A 21,613-nucleotide genomic window follows, 5' to 3' on the forward strand; every position below is an offset into this window, starting at 1 on the left:
ATCTTCCCACTGCTCTCAGATTGTTATCCTTTGAGAATCCTCTGATCTTCTTTTTCTGAATTAAAGTTTCACGTTTCCGACCTCTTACAGCAACGTTTTGTCTTCTTTCTTTTCCCCGTCTTCTCTCTGACAGACTGGCCGAGCCCCACCCCGAACCCGTCTCTGACAATGCAGCTCTGAGTCCCTGGGAGGTTTCCGCAGAGAATCTGCTGCCGTTTGGCAACAATTATTTTCAATAGCACCAGCTGGCAATAGCTGCCCGTCATAGAAACTTAACAGAAAGCACACACTGGTGCCCAAGACAGACAGAAAACAAACAACGTATTCTACACAGTCCCAGTCGGGGACAGCGGTGATATTTTTGTGCAGAGGAGCCAAAATAAGCTGACATTATAAAAGGATCTCCATCTTGCAGCCTGCTTGCTATAAGCAGTACATCATGACTTACACTGAGATTCTTACAAACTACCTACTGAAATATGACTCACTCAGTGAACAGTGCAGAAATGTACGTCAAGAACAAAATATCTACACAGTGAAATTCTGATCACAGTAAAAGCTGCCTAAAAAGTCTATTTATCACAATCCAGAAATGTGTTTTTACTGACTTGCTTGTGGGAATGGGAAAGCCCTTTAATCTTTTTTTTTGGCTGCCAACTTCTCTGAAAGGAATCCAATGTTTGAATCATCAGATGCTGGCCTAATACTGAATAAATTACACTGTACAAGTGCTGCCTAGATCATGTTTGTTTCTCACCGTGCCAGATTCAAACCATCCATTGTTACTGTTCTGACTATATCAACAAATTGCATCAAGTATTAAATGGAAGTTTAAGTATATGGCAAATCAACCAGGAAGCTGGAAGCAAGTCAAAAACTTAGGCAAATATGTGGCGAAGACAACTTGGGACTATTCTTGCAGAGCCAAACAGTCCAAAAACTGAAAATATTTGGTTGAGTGGACAAAAAAAAAAAAAATGGTACTGTTGATGTCTGAGGTCGGAGGAGAATTGGCAGACTGATTTGAGGCAATAGAAAGGGGAGCAGTAGCTCAATTGTTACAACCAAAGTGTGTGGAATACAATCTCTGAATCCGCAACATGGCAAACATTAGAGCAGGACACAAGATGGAAAACCAGGAGTTCACTCCTGCTTCAGCAAACGCTCACCAAAACGAGATGACGGGCTGATGTTCAGATGGTAGGGTCACAATTTGGTGTGACATCATGAAGCATGATTCCATCTTGCCTTGTTTTTGGCTTTTGGTCGTGGCATAATGGTATAGTGGGTTATGCTTTTGCCACACTTTTGACTCTTTAGGACCTAATGAGTTTTGGTTTAAAAGTTCCAGCATTGTTGATAACCATGACTTTATAACTATCCATCCTTTAGTGGTTACTGTAAGCAGGAACATGCAGTTACAAAACATAAAAATGCCCATCAAGTTGGTGTATTCCGATTGCCTCTATTGTCACCAGATCATAAAGTTGGGGGATAGAAAATGTACATTATGGACGGTCATTAGATAAAATTTCCCAGTAATAAAAACAACTGGGACTGTGCTAGAATACGCTCTTTAAACAAAAAGGAAAGGGAAATGTGTCTCTTTAATTATTATGATCTTCAAAATAAAGGTTTTTACTACCTGCGATGTTGGTTCAGCACGTAAAGAGCTTTGGAAAGAGACATTGTGGTGTTTGGCTCCATCTGTCTGGAACATTTTGCAGCAGAATCTGTAACTGTCAAGTTTAACTTCTTTGTTGTGCTCTAAACATCATTCAAGTGGTTTTTAAAAAACTCTCCAAAAACCTGTACATGTTTTTAAAATGTTCTCTCAGGAACATTGCTTTTAAACTTACTGCACCTGGGTCAGCTGATTAAGTCTTATGTTGCTTTAATCTGCCTGTTTTTTTTTTTTTTAAGTCATTTACAAATTAGTATTCTATAACATTTGAACATTTTTTTCAACTAATTTATTTTATCACTCTATTTTATAACAGCTTAACTGGGACTGTTTTGAAAATGAAACCTCATCTCTCAATGGGACTCGCTTGTATTAAAAAAATATATGAATAAATAAATTCTCTACACAAACAAGCTTATTTGTCTTAACTTATATTTATAGCTTAAATTATAAATATAATGTTATACTGACTGAAATTCCCAACTAATTGTCAGTATTTATAAATGATGTGCACAAGAGGCACACGCATAGTTTCAAGCATAATTAATTTTTAATAGTTTTAATATATTTAACATATATAATTGATGAATTGTGGCTTGAATCAGGCTTATTAAAGCAATCTACTTGCATTTATTTATATATATTTTAAACTTTTTTATGATGTCTTATTTCACCAACTCATCATTAAATCCAGCTGCGGCTCCTCTCTGGCAGGAACAGGTTGGCATTACAGCAACATTACTTTCAGCTGTTTCACTGGTGTGTGTTTTTTAATCGCTCACATTTATCCTCATCTCATTTATTCAGCCGTCACTGTACATAAAGATGGTGTCAGTGTTAAAGAAAAGTGATGATGCTGGAGTATAACTGTAATTCCACCTCCTATGTCTTTGAGTAAAGGTACCTATTTCCTAATGTTGTATTTTTCATTGTGGTGAGCATATTGTATTACTGTAAATGGTGTAGAATCAGGGCTTTATGCAAGTGTTTTTTTAAAGCTATTTATCATTCCTGAGATGTATATGTGTGGTTTGTACAGACTTTAATGTGCGATACCTTTACAGCTGCAAGAAACGGCTTTTACTCGGTCACATGCACGTCAGTAGTCACAGGTTAAACTCATGTATGCCTTTTCAAACCTTCTTCTGTAACTCTAGAAAACACGGTTCATCCCCAGGATCTGTCCTCGTGAGTGGAAACGATCTGCCCGAAATCTCATTACAGATTTAGACTGAGCACTTTATTTTTCTTCGTTTCTTAGAGGACGCTCATTGTAAGAAGGGTATTATTTTGTCCCCCGAGTGTGACTGAAGAGGTCTCTTCTCTCTGTATTCATGGCACCCTGGCTGAGAATAAATGTGACGCAGGGGGTGGGGGGTTCTTGTGTTGTTGTCATGACACCCGCTGCAGAATAATTGGATGGCTTATCAGGTTACGCCATGGAGCTTAATTGCATTGTTATATTCCTGACTGACAGAAATACGAGCTTGACTGCCTCTCGAAAGAAAACTGCGTATTTATACCGAGGATGGCATCCTGAGCGTCGGTAAATGATTTTTCAACTGTGAAGTTCAAGGACACGCAATGTCAAAATGTACAATTTTATGTGTTTATTTCTTGCTCAAACACCTGCCAGTGTTTACTGCATTTGGTCACTATTGGACTGATGTCTTAGTGTGTGCAAGATTTTATTGATATCAAAAGACCAGTTGATTTAAAAAGTGTACACACCCTGTTTAAAATCCATAGTTTTGTGATGCAAAATATGAAATTTAGACACCAAATACACAACTGAAAGCAAATGTCTGATGAAAATATAAGTAGCAATTACCACTTGATTGCATAAGTACACGATTCTAATTTGATCGAATTTATATACAATTTCATTTCAACATTTACTCTTCATAGCTTGACGTCTTACCTTGATTGTATTGAATCTTATTAAACTTAACAAAAATTAAGGCCAAGTTGGATGGACAATGGACGGACTGGGTAACCGTGACATTACAGAAATTTTCAAAATATATGAAAAGTCAAAATGTAATAAAATAAAATAAAAAAGACAAAAGCAACACTGAAGCACCTTCAGGACTTTCAGGTTAGTACAGGTTGTGTTTCCATAAGTAACGATGGTCAGCTGTAATTATTGGATGTATGGAGTAAGATGATGGAACTTCATGGGACGTCCACTGAGAGGTAAACATTTCTTAAGCACGTTGGATGAATGTGCTTTGGCCCGATGAAACCAAATCTGGTTTAATTTCTGAGCCACAATTCCAAAATCTTTCAACTATAACACATTTCTGTGAAACATGGTGGTAGCAGCGTCATGCTATGGTATCCTTTGGTATTTTATGGTATATCTAGGTAAAGTTTAGGGTTAGTTTTACTGCAAACTTATGCAACCATCCAGCCAGCTTTCTAAGTTATTTTTGTATTTCCACCTTTAATTTGGATGTTTTGGAGTTAAATTACACAGGATATATGTCCTGCAATGCCAAAATTCTGGTATTTTAACAGTGGTGTGACAACTTTTGAGAGAAAAATAGGACAGGTTTTTATCAGTGAGTCAGAACTAAGATCCAGCAAAGTAATGCAACGCATTCTGTGTTGAAAACGAGTCCATAACGGACTTGTTTTCAACCACTCGGTCCCTTTTTAATTGAGTTTGAGAGGAAAATAACATTTTGATAGAACCAAATTTTGTAACACAACCAATATTAGATCATTTTGCAGGAACACTTAGAAACAAAGAAGCTATTGAATGGATTATGGATCTAACAAAGTTTGAATCTAACAAAGTGAATTTCACATTGACAGTGCAACACATCAATATGGGCAGACCTGCTGCGTAGCTTGAATGCAACCGGTCCTTTGGCACGGCTCTGTTTCATGTGTAGGAGGAGGTGGGGAGTCTGGGGGACTTTGGAGGTATATAACACTCCAAACTGAATCAGGAGGTGCCCTGAATACAAATCAGCCCATGAGGATTTGAGTCCAGGAGACATTTGAAGGTTGTAATAATGAAACCCGTTTTCTTTCGTTTGAGCTAAGATTTTATTTCCCCGAATAAGTTTACAGGATTGTTTTATTTAAAATAAAAAAACAAAAATAATAAAAAAGGTGCTTGCCCATTTTCAATCTATGCAACTAGGGTTGTTTTAAACAATGTTGTGATGTTACAATAAAAGCAGTTTGTGTGTAGACTGCAAAAAATATTGTGTAATCTGTGTAAAACGTGTACAGAATTTGGAAACCTATGCTTTGCTACATATTTATTCACAGTAAATAACTTTGTACAAATATTCTATTGTTTCCTACTTTTTTTTTTAACAAGAAAAAGTAGATGTATTAGAAAAGGTCAAAGACATGTTGACGCTTTATTCTTCAGTACTTTATGCCTGGTAGTCACAGACTAATTTTTAGCCCTGAGATGCTGAATGTGCAGACAAACAAGTCAATATCAAATGTTTAACTGGAAATGTTTCTTTTTTTTCCCCCTCCCAATAGCCTGGGCAAAAATGTCAATTCAGACCTGCACTTCAGCCCATGCTGTTTTGCTCTCAAATATTTTTACAGCTCTGTGTGGGCAATCAAAAGCAAGGACGTGTCGCCGATTGGCTTTCCGACTGAAAGTCAAATCGATAAGACTTTTCATTCAGCTCCCTGCTGAATTAAATATTAGATAACACATATCCATCCAGTGATGGCCATTTATAGAGCCAGCAGCATAAAGTGGCACTTCAGCCTTGCAAAACAACATTGCTGACGTAAAATTCCCCCCTTAAATATTTAGCAAAATCCCTTTTTATGTGAGGTGATTTAATCAGTGGTGGATACTCCGCCTATAGCACATTAAGAATCATTTATTTTTAGCAAAAGCACAATTATTGACACCCATTCACCTAATACTGCATTTTTTAAAAACTCTCTTCTGTTATCACTTCAGATAACATTTAGCAAGGTTGGATCAAACAGGATATTCTTCTCTTGATAAATTTACTCCCAGGTCAAGTTGGATTTTTGTAATTTGACAGTGTGAGAATACATTATTGCAATTGAACATTAATTTACCCTTTTTTTTCTTACAAGAGGTGTCAATTAATGTGGTCAGCGCTGCATGAGATAAGACAATCTTTCGTTGGACAGTAATTTCTTCCCAGCATTCATTGCGACTATTCAAACAGCACTGATCATCAACAGGTAAGATTGAGGTCAGATCCAAACATTTCTCCTCTTCAGATAGTAGCAGATGGGTAAGGAAACTGGAGAAGAGGCAAACACAATGGTTCCTCAGTAAACTAAGAAAACCTGTTAGAATATGAACAGAAGAGCTGACGATGATGATGATGATGATGATGATGATGATGAAAAACGGGTCCATTGTGATCAGCAAATTGAAATTGGGGTTCAGACTACATGAGCATAATTGCCTGAAAAAAGAATTGGCAACAAGAAAAAAAGTCAAAACATACTCACTAGAACATTTTGATCTTTAAATATTGGCTGTGAAGTTGGTTCTAGTCTGCCAGGAGCTCTGAGGTCGAGTGAACTGAATAGCAGAGAAATGCAGGAATGTGCAAATCATGTCTTCAGTTTGGAACGCATGTTTTCTTTGCGGATAATCACAATAGGGTTAGAGGTATACTCAGAACTAGATGAACATTGTGTTTCTGATTTGATTAGTGCAGCTCAAGTAATTTAGGTTCCAAAAACTTTTCTGAAACTCTTTCCCCTCTGAGTCTAGCTCATACTTACAGTAGTTAAATGTTTTTTTCTTTTTTTTTTTATCTCTGCTTTTTTGCTGATTCTGAATGTTTCTGTAGTGATTGCTATGACTAATGGCTATGAGAGCTACGCGGACATTTGGAGGTGTAATTTGCCAGATATAAATGAGCTCCTAGCGATTCATACGAAATGCTGTAGGAACAGGAAATACACACAGCCGTATCAGAAAGTCAATTTCAAATGTAAGCTCATCAAAGTTTCACTTCTTTCTGTGCTAAAACGGTCATTTCTGACGCTCGCTATAAATGCTTCCAAAATGTGGAAGTAAATGCAGAACAATCAGTTAATTTATAACACAGAATATGACTTGCCGTCTACTTTAATTTGCCAGGGCGGAGTATAACGGAGAATTAAAAGTGCAAGCCAGACGCCATAAAAAATAAATATGCCAGCTTCTTTCCAAAACAACTAACTGTTGAAGACCAAAGCCTCTGCGGAGCGCTTGGTTCGCCTTCAAAGAAGGCTATCCAGCTTTAAGCTTAAAATGCTTTCGTATTTTCAGAGAGCCCCTCTTGAGACTCGCAGCCACCTTTCAATTATGTTCTGTGCTGCATAAATAACTGCGGGGTTATTACTTCTGGTTGAATGCGGTCTCCATTTCTTTTGATCAAAAACAATTTATATGAATATGCAAGCTTCTCCTTACTTCAGATACTCTCAGCCCACTTTGCAACTCTTTGACTTGACAACCGAGATACCACCTGCACGACATGAAAGCAGTCTGCAGCTGCATGTTTGTTAAAGTAAAAAAAAAAAATCACTTTGTAACATGATGAATAAGCAATAATTGACAAGTGGCATTAAATAAATTCTTCCTAAACCGTTTCTGTCACAGTTTTGCTTCTCGATCAATGATCCGAAGCCGTCATTTGTTAGCAAACGCAAAATCACAACAAGATGGCATTTCTTCCTAAAAACACAAAGATACCACAGCATTTGTAATTATTCACTAACCTAAGAGTATTTTAGTCTCGACCAAAGTCTGCGATACCCTCTGTATCACAATCTGCAGATGAACACCTCGTTTAGTATTCATGAGCGTGTAATTGGTTGGATAATAGACTATCCAACACATTTTCAAATGGCTAATTAAAGACTGATAAGGTGTTCCAAATGCCCTAATGAATTAATATTGTGCTGATAATGGTTGTACTATTTGACTCCGATAACCTATTGTTCCTGACTTTTAGAGGTCAGATGTACTAAAGTGTTAACTAATGAGAATACTGTGTCAGAAAAGTCAGATTTTATAAAACAATAGCTCTTCTTCATATATAGTCTTTACTTAAGAGCCTCCCAGTGAAGAGTTTGAGTATTAAAGGTGAGCCAGTGTGGAAATTCAGAGGTTACTAGTGAAAAACCTAATTTAATTGTCTGAAAAATATGACTTTGGATTTCAGTTTGTTTTCAGTTTTAAAGAGTATTTGTAAAAGTGTAAAACACACATCCCATTCGCTCACAGGTTTTCAGAAAAAAAACCAAAACCAAAAATAAAAAATAAAAAAACTGCGCGATCTGAAGAAAAGGGTACAATTCTGCAACGGAGGAAAATGTGCGCTGGTCCAAATCCTATTAAAAGAAAGTGAAGTGTGCTTATATATAGAAACACTTCATGCTTTAATCTCTGAATCACAATGTAATCGAGACTCATCTGAGCTATAAATCATCTGAACTAATGGATGTTGGCCACTCGCGCTGCACTGCGACAGAGTTAGCTGGACATCTAGTAATTTCTATTGTAATGTAATCTCTTTCTATTTTTAAGGTACTTCACTGTAATTACATTTCGGATCAGGAACGTTCCAGTTTAAAAGGCTGAATGAAATGCTTCGGTGAATTTGTCTTGTTCGGAGCTGCAGCAGACAGTCCTGGCTCATGGAGGGTAAATGTAACACCTGTTGGTGAGTTAATTAACTGGTGTTGGCTGGCAGTGACTTGAGGGATTTATTTATTTTATTTTTTTTTACAGAAAAGTAAATAAGGAAAGATTGAATCATCTTTGCCTATGAGGAATTAGATGTATTACTTTAGATGAATGATGCAGGCAGAATTTCCTCTCCTGCTTGTGTTGGCTCTGACCTGAGCCCATCGGATCACTATCAATAAACTGAGGAATTGGGTGAAGGTATTAGAAGCACTTTTGAAAAAGTTTATATATGTGCATGATTATTTTCTGCAAGCGATTCAAACTGACCGTCTTCTGCTCTTTTATGATTTACCTCACAGTTCTGTATTGGGGCCCTTGTGCTTTTTGTTGCAGATTTTGATTGTATTTAAATACATTTATCACTGCTATGCATATTGCATTCAGTTTTACGCATTTTTACACCGCAGTAAGCTCAATATCTTTCTTAAATGTCGACACTTAAAAACTTGATGGCTAGAAAATTTTCTGTAGCTCAAACAAGAAAAAAAAAAAGAGGCTTTTTGGCCCTTTAACTTCTTATGCAAATCTTCTATTAGGAGCCTTGGAGAGATACTTTGGCTATGCAGTGATGTGCATAGTATCCATATCAAATCTCTGGTCAATAATTTAATATTTCAGAAATATTGCAAAGTTGAGTTCAATTGTGTCATGATCAGAATGACACCTAATAAGTTACTTGAACAAATAACAAATAACTTATTATTCTGCCAAAGCAAAACAATGGTCCTGCCTTTAAATACACCAAACTCCCTAGAATTCAAATGGTCTTTTAAGAAAGACATTGAAGTTGCTTCTACGTTTTGACTGCTTTGGTCTTTTGCTTAAAATATTGGCCTGTAGTGTACCGTCCCTAAGTGGCGTCGCTCAAGTTAAAGTATTTTTAGACATTTGCTGAAATCTGCAGTGCTCTGAATGGAGTAGCATCTCCGTCTCTTGTCTGATTTTTGTGAATAGCAACCACTGCTGTCAAATCTTTTTTTTTTTCTTTTTTTTTTAAAGTATCATCATGAAACTCTGTTTTTGTCTCAAAATTATCCATTAAAACAATGAATGGTGGTGCAGAATAGGACGAAAATGTTGTATGTTAAGAAATGTAGAAAGTCTGATTTAAAACAGTTTGGCATGTTGTCCCTCAATATAAGAACATTTACTCACAATTTTACGTGTAAAACAGATTTATTTTCCGACTAAGGACTGATCTATTAAAGTGCACATTCATACGAGTCTTCACAGGAACTTTCTTACTAAAATGCAATTCTCTTAAACCCTCGCTAGTAATTAACAACCCTGAAGATGTTTAATGTACAAGTATTTTTGCAAACAATTGAATTTACTTTGTAGCTTCCGCTTCAATTACCTTTATTATATCAGCTTTATTTTATTAATGAGACATTTCCAAACAAGTTTTATTATACATGTCAGGAAAAAAAAAAAAAAAAAAAAAAACGTGTTCAGGAAATTACAATAAATATGCACTGCATGTTAAGATGTAGCAACCTTCTCTGAAAGCAGACTAACTAAATATACAATAAAGCTTCTTGGCACATGTAAATGCATTTATTTCTCCATTTTGAGTTTCTAAGTTTGAATGGTTTTCTACACGCCCTGCATGCAACTTTATTTCTTATATGTGAAATATGAAAACACACAGTGTTATCCAAAAATTAGCAGTTTAGTTTGGACCAAAAAAAAAAAAAGTGGTATTGATATTTTCAGAGAGAGGTTTTTAACACAAACTTTCTTCGATCCTATTCAGATCCTACTTACAGTAATCACATAGCAGTATAATGTTCAGGCAGCATATGAACACTACTCGCACTTGTCTAGAAGAGGTGAACACAGTATAATAACTGCACATGCCAATATCAAAAATACGCCGCGCGTTTAGCGTCACAAAGATACGCCTCCCAGAGATGATAAATTACTGTTTCATATTGCAGCTTTAAAGCAAGCACCCAGCAAAGACATCAGTGTTTTCTGCACCGTGGATTAACATTAAATCAAGTCCTATTAATCTGCAGGGGAAATAGTTTTTCAGCAATTGCAAAGACTTCCTGTGTCAGAACACAAATGTATGTGTTTTCTCCCCGAAACAAGCACTAATGCATATCAGTCTTCTGTTAACTGTTTCATCAATCCTCATTTCTGCTTTTCTCTGAATGTTTTTTTTTTTTTTTTCCTCAACTTGGAGAGAAACAATAATAAAAAAAAGCATTAACAGTTGAAGACGCAACAGTTCAAGTTTGGCCATCTTCTCATCAGACTTCTATGATGTTTATAGATGGCACAGAGGGATGAAACTGCAAAAGACAAGAAAGAAAATGTAGTGTAAATATGGGAACGTAAGTAGAATTTGCAGTTAAATTTCATGTATTGTAACGTCGTGTGTGACTGTCCTCCTTTGCAAACATGGCTAAATGTACATTATTGCTGATTTGTACCAGGGCTCCCTGAACTCTAGATGTCTTCCCTCCTACATGAATCATGGAGGACGCCACAGTGACGGGTGGAAAAATCCACACAGTAACTTTTACATATACGGCAAGTCCAACGGAGATACTGGAGGTAATGTTTTAAAGTCATAGTTTTAAATTCAATTTGCTAAAAATCTCTTAAGCTATAACATTTCTTCAAGTTCACCTTGCTTCTTAGGAGTCCTCCGCTGTGGTGCTCCGGCGTGCTCCTCTCCGACAACGGCTTGACCTTTTCCTTACTGTTGCTGGAATCGTTGTCCTTTATTATGTCATACTGCCGGCAGAACAGGGCTATAACAGCTGCCAGGAGGACAAGAGGAGGCCACACGTTAAAAAACGCACTCGCACAACAAACAGGAACTCTGTCGCAACGAAGCCACTGTCATTCACACTTCCTGCACCCCTGCGCACTAAAATGCCGTGTGGATAATGGAACTTGGCTCCCCGGGGAGTTTTGATAGCTGCGCTTTCATTTTTAAAGATGGAAAGATGATACGGCTTGCCTTTTTTTGTGCGTTTTGCAGCCTTTTCGATGCAGCTGTGCTTCCTGTCTGAACAGCATTGTAAATTCGGAGTCGGCTTCCTGAAAACACTAAGGCAGGGAATTTCTATAAGGGCGCTGCCGTCACATTTTCAGAAATGAATAAAGAGATCTGGTAATGACATCTTCATGGCACTCTTTGATTGGCCTGACATTAATATCAATGCCTTTTACAGTGGTGCAGCTGCTGACTAATTAGCAAAGAGACGTTGATGTTGTCGATAATGTTCACCGCATTGATGTACGTCATGGTTACATTACGTAAGATTAATGTGTGATCCCTGAATGTGGTTTTCTTTTTTTTTTCTATTAACATGAACTCTGCTGAGACAGAAATACTCAGTTCAGTTCTGTGTTGAGGTTAAATTGAGCCATAAGCTATGAATGAAAGTTAGTTTGAAATTAAAAGAAGATTTTGGTCTTGAAATGTAAAAAAGAATTAAGAATTTTGTTTAAATGACCGTATGATGGCTAAATTCCTTGATTGTATCTATATATTGCTTGTTCTTGTTATACACTACTGTTCATACATAATGCAAAGTTCAGCAGAAAAAAAATATTCATTTTACAAGTGCATTTTGCAGAAGTAACATGAACATTGAAGCAAGGTCATTAAATGTAAGTGCTATCAAATGATAAATGATAAAAAATAGTTATTTATTTAAACTCGGATGGCATATCAAATATGAGAACAATTCTCATGCTTTGTAATAATCTCATTGATAGGTACTTTTTCTCGAACCTATATAAAAAGACCACAGACAACGTATATGAATTTTATAGACAAAGCTTTTGCAAAAGGAGAACTCTCCGCCACTGCCTCTCCAGGCCGTTCACAGAGAATTCTGATCTCCTTCCACGCGAGCCCCTGTTTTATTGTCAAGCAGAACAACCAAAAGGGGCAGTCAGGAAGAACAACAAAGGTCGTAAAACTTCTAAACAAACCAGCAACTCAGTTCCAGGTGTGATATCTGATCTACGATCTGAGCCCAGTTCAGCTCTAGGTCAAACTGTCAACAAAGAGGGAGGATAAACGAGACAAAATACGACTGCTCACAGGCAGTTAGGAGGTATTCTGGTTGATAAGAATTAAGATCTGGGAAACACAGAGTTAACTGTCTCACATCAAGATAAACAGACAGTCGTAACCTCCAGGTCAGTTTATACACACATTAACATTAGACTGAACAAAATGATAATACCAAAAATCTCTATCACTCATTTTTTTCATTTCTAAGTTATGTTTTACAATTCGGACAAACTGAGCTAAAAGTACAGAATTTTATCAAATCAAACCGAATTCAACACTGTGGGGATAGTGAGGATCATCTTCAAATGTGAAAACAGCTCTGTTTTCTCACTCTTTGAAGCCTCTGTGTCGGCTTGTTTTCTCTCATTAGGGTTTTCTAACATTTCACTCGAGCAGTCTGTCAGATATATCGTGTGTTATTGTACCTCAGCACAATCATTAATCAGCGCACTTCTAAGCAGTCGTGGAAACCCTGAGATGGATGGAGACTCCGAAAGAGAAAGAAGAGTCTCTCTTGTGAAGCGGTGTAACGTAAAAATAAATCTTTTTTTTTTTTTCCTGCCTGTCTGTTTTCTGTTTTATTTTATTTTTAGATGGACTCTTCGGGGATCCCTCTGATCTTTTGCCACTGGCTTCTTTACTGATAATTACTAAGTCAGAATGATGATGTAGCCATAAGACAGAAACCTTCATTATTTTTGATAATGGAGATCCCATATACTGTCAATACATTTTGGGTAAGTTTATCATAATTGTAATAATTCTGACGTAGAAATTGTGTTTATTAGAAATAAACTGGTGCTTTTAATTTCATTAAATAATTTTACTGACAGGGTCCTTCAAAGATGACAATTCTGAAATAAATCATTTTCTAAATTACTCTGCGTCTTTTTTCTTACTTTCAACCAGTAAAATACAAACACAAGAAACTACTTTAAATGTTTTTTTTTCCTACTTTTTTTTTATTTCAAATCTAAAACTTACACTTTTCTCATTTTTACAAACGCACCTGCCCACATGACCAAGACGACAACAATGATGATCATCTCCCCCGTTTGAAGATGCCGAGACTTGTCCAAGCCCTGCACTGTGGGATCGTCTAGGATAAAGCACACAGTTCAGAAGGTAAATATGACGCATTTATGAACCCACTGCAGTAAATATAAAGTTTTGAGTCCATGAACACCGATTCTGACAATTTGATCCTTGAGTGTTTAAGAATCCAGCCAAAATATCTTGACACAAGTTTCAATTTATGTGAACTGTGTCTGCGTTGATTGTGAAAAGCTTTTTATCTTTTTCTGTGGCTCATGACTGTTATTAGCATTAGCTTTCAGTGAAAGAGATGAACAACAAACCAGTCTGCAAAATTAATCCTGCTCTAACTGTATCAACTAGACCTTGTCCTGTCTCCTAACGTGGCTGGATGGACGTGTTCCAGCGCACCACTCTTCCTAATTGGCTCCTTTAGTGAATCAACTTGTCAGGGAGCTGCCCCAAAAGTGACGGTCTGTCAGCTCTTTTCACATTATAGTAGCTTCAGCGAGTGCTCAGTTGTGCTTCGAAATCTCTTTAGATATATTATGGGATGTCTTTGTAAGTGGACAGAGGAAGGGAGCCAGAGTTCACCAAAACAAAAAAAAGGAGTATAAAGTATTATGATAGCTTGAAAACATATTGTCATGTGTAATCTAGATAAACATGATGAATGCGTATGTTGGAATATCTCTTTTTAGTCTCCCTTATAATCTCTAAGAGCAGACCAACTAAATTACCCTGACAGCAGGAACCAATGAGGCAGCAGTGTTTTCAATGAAGCCATTTGACAACTTTGTCCTGCTGAAGGAAATTAAATTGAAAGTCTTTGCAAATAAGAAGCTTATAGTCAATTATCCAACAAGCTGTTCAACAAGTTTCAACATTTGGGAAGGGGATTAAAAAAGCTAAGTGAAGATTTATTAATAGAAAGCTAAGAAGTGCAAGAATAAAAGAGTTGGCTTTCCTCCTCGTTCTTCATTTGTCAAAAAATGATACATTTTTTTACCCTTTTTTAATGTGTTTTTTTTTAAATATATGTCATATTAATAGTATTTTTAGTATTTCTTTTATGGAATAATTTCCTTTTTTTTAACTCTCCATGTAGATGTTGTGCATTAAGCTCTGCATAGAAATCAGAAGGAACATTACTTTAAAATGCCAGATCAGGACCGAGGTCGCTGCTTGATGGCTTTCTCAGAAAGCTGTTATCCAGTTTATTACTCCCACGTGTCCTCAAGCTACCTGAACCCACTCGGCAATTACCACTCAGCAATTGGTTCTTTGTAATTAATTTCCATCTTTCCAGCATGGGAAGAAGCGTGTGCATTTTTACCAAAGCCCACACTGAGACATTAGCAGCACGGCCTTTTAGTCTCTGGAGCCTCTAAGGCTCCGCTGGATCGGTTATTCCATCACGTCCCCCGACATCCTGACAGTTGCTCATGTTTTTCTATCGCTTATCTCGTGCTGTTTTTTTAAAAGGGACTCTCCATTGATTACCGGAAGACCACAAAACTCTAAAGAGGTTCTGACTCACTTAAAAAAAAGCTTTAATTTTGCACTCATTTGCTTTTTTCCCTTTTTTAGAGCAGTGATGTTGTTTTAGATTTGTATCGTATATCGTGAAGATAGACATGTGGATTTGAGAAAGCACATTTCTGGATGACCTAAATAACGTTGCAGTGCTGTTTGCACCACGCTCGTATTGTTGTGTGATTCTTTTCTAATGCAGAACAAGAGGACTTCTGAGCCTTTGATACACCGAACAGTCTGTGCCGAGATGATTACTTGAAATTCCTTCTGCTCGCCTGTAATCCCACGATGCCGATTGTAGCTCGGAACTGTGACGGGAAGATGTGCAACAACTCACTACGGATTTAATACAGGAGTCACAACCATGCTTCTACTGATTATTTCTTTTATGACATCTCCTGTACATAAAGCAGTTGTGCTGGTGCATAGTAGCTTGCCAAAAAAATATTCATACCCTTTGGAGTTTCTTACATGTGTAAAAACCACAAATGTCAATGTATTTTACATGGATGTCTGTGCTACATCAACACAAAGTGCTGCATAATTGTCTAAGCAATGTAAAAAAGTTTCCTCAATTCATTACATTGTAGAGCATTTCATCCTGCATTTATAGTTGCAAACGTTTGGGCGAAATGACTCTGCCAGCTTTGAACATCTAGAGAGAAAAGCTGTTGTCCTTTTGTTTTTTGCAAGCTGGGGGAGAGCATAGGTTGAAATAGATTTTCAAGTGGTCAAGGTTGATTTAAGGTCTGCACAGTGATTCAAAGCATTTTTTTTAAATCTCTGGGTATATGTTCAAGATTGTTGTCCAACTGCATACGAGTCTCTGCTCCAGTATTAAGCCTTTTGTAACTTCTAAACAGGTTTTCCTTCAGCAAAGTTCCTCATGTTGCCTAGCCCTGCTGAAGAATATCAACCTCACCACACCACCATGTTTTATATTGACATTTGTTCAATTTCAGTTTTGTTGCTTTGTGGCATTTTGCAAATAGACCAAGAAGCTCAAATTTGGACTCATTTCATCTGAACCTTCTTCCACTGTGTTGCCTGCATGGCTTGTGGCAAACTAAAAACCAGATTTGATTTCAACAAAGCCAAAGTTTTGTGCAATTCCTCTAGTAAGGCCAAATTTGTGAAAACTAATAGATTTTCTGCCGACAGATCCCACCACCCGAGCGGTTGACCTCTGCACTTCCTCCAGAGATACATCTTTCATGCTCCTTCTTTCACCTGTTGGTTCAGGTGGACAGCCATGTCTTCATAGGTTTGTGTTTGTGCAATACTGTTTCTATTTTTAACTTGATGCTCTAAACAGTGCCTCGTGTGATGCTGAGAGTTTTGGATGTTGTTTTTGTAGCCTATCCCTGCTTTACACTTATCCACAGGTTCATCAGTATATAAAATACTGTACATGGTTGGGGAAACTCCACATATATCTGACTAAGTGAAGCGAGTCTCTGTGTCAGTGCTTTTGATGATGGAGTCTAAGTGAAACTGCTGCCTCGCAGGAGGCGGCTGAGCATCTCTTTGAAGTACTGTACAGTAATTGTGCCTATGGGGACCACCTCCTTGGTTAGTCTGTGCTCAAAGAACCATGTCAAAAAAATTATCTTTTAATTTAAGATGTTAAGTAGATTGGCAGGAGTTAGTAGGGATATCTTTTGGGGGGTGATTTTTATTGCGCCAATGAAACATTTTTACTCCTGCTATGGATCCTCAGTTCATGCTAACAATGCTAATTTACCCATCTATAGAAAGGCACACAAACTGGCTCACAGCTGACATTGTATTTAAAAGAAGGTGAAAAAATTTGATAGCTCATATCAACAGAAAAAAAACATACTATATATGATTTATTTTTAAAACAGATTCTGTTCAGGTCTGACTATGCTTAGTATCCATTCATGTTATTTTAAAGAACCTCATTAATTGCCGAGGATCAGATTCCTAACTCTCGACCCTTACTGTGTGTAGCAGAAATCGATATGGCTTCAGTAGGAAGCACTTAACCATAACAAAGGAGCTCTGAAACTTTGAAAGGCTTTTAAAATAAAATAAACAAAAGCAAATGACTAAAACACCTCCAACAAATAAAATGACTTGAAACTAATAATCTTCAGAGCATAAAAAAAGTCATAAATCTCCTTATTTGATTTGATACGAGTACAGAAGAACCAGACAGCATGTGTTAAAATGTTGTTGTTTACTTTTAGTGATAACATGGCCTCTTGCGTCTTTATATTGAATGTGTCTCACACACCCGTTATTACATAACCGCCTGGTCATAGCAGTGTGTTAAAGAAATGGACTTGTCCCAACCAGTCATTACTGAGAGGCCTCATCCAACTTTACATTTTTTATTTATTATATTTATTTAAAAATTTATCGTTCGAACTCTATCTCCTGTGTAATTTTAGGCAGTGTATCTAACATTCTCAATCTTCTGGCTTTTATAAAACATTTTGATTCTGAATAAGTAATCACTTTACATAATAGTTATGGGCTTCATTCTATAAATGCTGTAGGTGAAAATGGGTCAATTTTCAGAACAAAGATTGATTTAGAGATATACTGAATTTACTCTTGTTTATTTTCTTTCACACACAGACAATGTCTCATGTAGGATTCAGAACCCTTATACTATATCTTTAGAAACTACTCAAGTATTTAAAACACAAAACTGTAATACGATTATGAGAGTTTATTCTAAAGTTAAACGGCAAACAAAAACAGCATTAAGTGTAATCAAAAAGCGTGATGAAAAACATTGAGTTACGAGGTTCAGAAAAGCTGCATAATTATAAACGATGTCACTGGACTTTAAAAATAGGGTGTGAGGACGGAGTCAGCACTCCTGGCGTTGGATTTATGAAACGCCGGCAGAAACTGCTTTAAGACGCCAAAACAAGCTCCTAAAAAAAATGAATCTCAATTTACTGAATGGGCTGTTTTTTCTGACCCAGTTGGAAGACCCGGAGAGGCTACAAACCTTGATTAATGCTTCACTATAAGTCTCTCCAATAGTCGGCACTGGCAGTAAACCTGTGTATGCGCAGCATTTTATTGAGATATCTTTATAGTAGTGTAATTGTCTGAAATCATTTGAACTCAAATAAACGTGAACAAAAAAAAGAGCAATGTGAGGTAATGCGATGGATTTGTTAAGTAAAGCAACTCGGTACATCACCGCCCTTGTTGTCTTGATTTATAGTGCACAGGCTCTTCTGATTAGCTGCTATTTGTTACTTTTTTTTTTTCCTCCGTGGACAGTCTTGCTTGCTTAACAAATTAAGCCGATTCTGAGTCAGCGAAAGTGGAACATTTATGATTCCCTTGTATCAGCGTTTCCAGTTTTCGCAACCTCCAACCTGTGTGTGTGTGATATCATTAGGAAAAATCAGCTGAGTGTGTCAGACCTGCTCACAAACAAGTGTCAAGTTGAGGCTTCATTATTTCGAGATTGAATACATTTGGCTCATCATATAGTCGTGCCTGAGCTAACGCAGAGGGGTTTAGAGAATTTTTTTTTTTCTTTTTACTCTGAGCTAAAAAAAAAAAAAAAGAAAGAAAAGAAAACTGCATAATATACTCTCCTTTGGTCATGGTCTTCTTCTTTCCACCGGTTCCTGAGCTGAGCCCGTCTACTGAATTTAAAATGTTTTGGAGTCTGTCGAGAATCACAGTGGTGTTATGTAACGTTGCATAAATTCAGAGCAGCTTGCCGTGTCTGAAGAGTCTGTCAATAATGTATCGGTGTCTGAGAGGAAAGCATTCTCCCTTCATCACCACCACAGATCCCACTGTGAGGTTCTGACAGGAAGCCTTCATGTTGTTACACTCGACAACACTAGCCTTCACTTTGTCTCATTTTCAATGTCAGCTTGCTTTAAAAGGATTGAGCGGAGGGAAAAAAAAAGAAAAAAAAGAAAAGAGACTTCAGCACAACAGTGGAAGAAGTGTCAGCAATGGGCCGCGTCTGTCTGTGAGTTGGGATTCATGGTGAATTAGACGGAAGGTGTCAGGCAGCAGCTCAGCTCACAATTTCTGGAATATTATGGTTTAGCTGTTTCTGTTTTTAATGCAAGCACCAAAAAAGTTTAAGAATCTCACTGTAAGATAGAAAAGCAACAGCTCCCTTTTGCATCTCAAGAAAACGCTTGCCTTCGTCAAGCGGAAAAGCTGAGTCGGCACTTTACGAGGATGCTTTTCTTTAGCAGGAACATGGAAAGCTTGTCCTGGTGGGAAGCACCCAGAAAGTTTCCATGAGGAGATCAGACACCTGAACCTCTGCTGAATCCTTATGATTCAGAGGAATTGGAGTGTCGTGCTGCACCTGTGTTCTCAGCAGTCCTCACTCACACTCGATCTCTGGTGCTAAGACCAGCTCCCATACAGAGGGAACTCATTTCAGCTGCTTTTATAAAAGCCTTTATGGGACATAGACTGGTGCACTAAAAACACGAGTCCAAGAGTTTGACGCTCTAGAAGATCATTTGAATGAATCATTAACTATCTCCTCTGAATACATAAATATCTGGTTGTCATAACAATGTCATGCGTGCTTTGGGTTCTCTGTTCAGGGACAGTGGACTATTAAGGATTAATAACATGTCCATTGTGAGACGTCTCTTAGTTTGTTTCGGAACAAACTCAATCAAACTTTCCTCCAACATCTTGTTGTTAAACTAGCATAGCTACAGACTGTGCCAGCTCCTTCAAACATTTAAGCACTTCCTGTTTAATTTTGATCAGAGGTTCTACATTAACCAGTGTTAGCAGATATCTAAGCATGAATTAACTATTCAGTCAGTTAAATATTTACAGCAGAATCAGTTTTATTCATCACGTTTGCCCACACAAAGAAGGAATTTGACTTTGGTTCCACTCTAAGCCCAGTGAACACTTTCTAAATACAAACGTATAAAAAACTGACATAAGAATAAAGAGATCAAAGTAGTGAGTTTACTGTCTACAAAACTGCAGGATGCTTACGCAGCGTACCTTGGTTAGAGCTGTTAGAAGAGAACTGGTCAGATTTCTTGAGCGTGCGAAAATGGACTTTCTTGCTGGCTTGGCTTTCCCCATAAAGCCCAATGGACTGGACTTGGATGATGTAGTCCGTCTCCTCCTCCAGGTCCCAAAGAACACAAGAACGACTGGTGGTGTTGACCTCACGAATGAATCGCTGCATGTGTCCATCCTGCCTCTGAAAAAAAAAAAAAAAGGTAGAGGGCAGCCAAATAGATTAAGCTATTGAGCAATTCCAGCGATGATCAATAATGAGGGAAATTAGGTGATAAGGGTGACCACAAACAGGCCCGCAAAACGAGTCTCTCAGAGAGGCCGTTGTCTTCTCTTGGAAGTGTCATCGCTTCGCCTCATTAAATTTGATGGGATAATGCTAGAATCAATAAAGTGTCATGCTGCAAAGGCATGGGAACAATCACAGACCTTTCTCAGAGTGCACACCGATCTGCAACAAAGCTGCCCAACTAAAAATAGTTTGGAGAACAACATGCAAACTATTTCACTGTGAGAGGAATTAGGATTCATTAAGATTCCATACATTTCATGAGAAAAAGCTTTTAAGAATATTACACTTTTTCCTGCTAGTCAGGCTTCTGTTCTTGCCTTTGGGCAGGATGTGTGGTGTTGAGAAAGTGTCCATGTATAAAAAATAATGAATAATGCAATGCTTCAACTCTTATATATGCTTAAGGCAATTATGAGAGGTGTTCAGACCCTGCTGCCAAAAACTGATGATAAACCCAGAGGAGAGAGGCTTTTCGGTCACCTCAATGGAAAGTTAACTCAGATTACTGCATTATGTTCTGAGTTGCATAGCGCATATTCACGGTTGCAGGAAGTCATGTGGCATTGCATCAGTCGGTGGCGAGAGTAATCAGTTTTCTTATTTTTAGGATTCTAAAATGCGTTTATCTTTTAAAAAATGACGCTTGTCAGGTTTACAGATGTATGTGCATTCAAGGCATAAACGTATATATGAAATAACTCCTCTGACTTGGAGGTATTCTTCTTAGATTAAAGATTTTCCATGAAGCATTACATCAATTCCAAATTGTTTTTTTCATGCAGTCTATAAGCGTCTAGACTAAATATTGATCTAACTGTAGCTAAATAATCAATTTCTTCATTGGACATTTACCAATATCATATATATATATATTATATGTATTTAACTTTCCTAATGTTCTTTAAATAAGCTCTAATTTATACTGAAGAGAAATTGCACACAGTTGGTGACTTCTGGGGATAGTTGGTTGCACTAAAGTTTATTTGGGGGTATCGGAGCAGAGGGGGCTGAATACAATAATGCTCCTTTCAGATATTTATTCATAAAAAGTCATTTGAAAACCATTTTTATGCTATTTCACACTAGTGATATGCAAATCTGTTTTTGGCCTATCACATAAAATCCCAATTAAATACAATGAAGTATGGGCATGTGACATGACAAAAAAAATTGAAAAGGTTTAAGGGTTTTATATATATATATATATATATATATATATATATATATATATATATATATATATATATATATATGACGATAATTATTAGTATGTGTGTGAGTTTC

The 21,613-nt window shown here is 37.2% G+C and overlaps 2 protein-coding genes across 5 annotated transcripts in view; one reads left to right on the plus strand and one right to left on the minus strand.

Moving 5' to 3' along the window:
- Window positions 1-11,026, plus strand: part of LOC106959609 (low density lipoprotein receptor adapter protein 1-B) — a 61,566-nt gene extending 50,540 nt beyond the window's left edge. For 2 of the 4 annotated variants that reach the window (XM_015052310.1, XM_015052311.1), the window contains one exon: window positions 134-4,989. In XM_015052310.1, the coding sequence (XP_014907796.1) occupies window positions 134-239 (106 nt within the window). In that variant the 3' untranslated portion in view covers window positions 240-4,989. Of the gene's footprint in view, window positions 1-133; window positions 4,990-8,237; window positions 8,374-8,441; window positions 8,598-10,680 lie in introns of those variants that run through there. The other 2 variants (XR_001427392.1, XR_001427393.1) reach the window with 2 other exon arrangements.
- The window catches only part of fndc4a (fibronectin type III domain containing 4a), a 23,613-nt gene continuing 11,747 nt past the window's right edge, over window positions 9,748-21,613 (minus strand). The window contains exons 3-6 of the mRNA XM_015052312.1: window positions 20,017-20,221; window positions 13,454-13,543; window positions 11,040-11,173; window positions 9,748-10,699 (exon numbers count right to left, since the gene is read on the minus strand). Coding sequence (XP_014907798.1) covers window positions 10,658-10,699; window positions 11,040-11,173; window positions 13,454-13,543; window positions 20,017-20,221 — 471 coding nt within the window. The 3' untranslated portion in view covers window positions 9,748-10,657. The remainder of the gene's footprint in view (window positions 10,700-11,039; window positions 11,174-13,453; window positions 13,544-20,016; window positions 20,222-21,613) is intronic.

This window comes from Poecilia latipinna, unplaced genomic scaffold (assembly GCF_001443285.1).
Source record: "Poecilia latipinna isolate Pla-1442-1.1 unplaced genomic scaffold, P_latipinna-1.0 Scaffold1101, whole genome shotgun sequence".
In the NCBI taxonomy this organism is placed as follows: domain Eukaryota; kingdom Metazoa; phylum Chordata; class Actinopteri; order Cyprinodontiformes; family Poeciliidae; genus Poecilia; species Poecilia latipinna.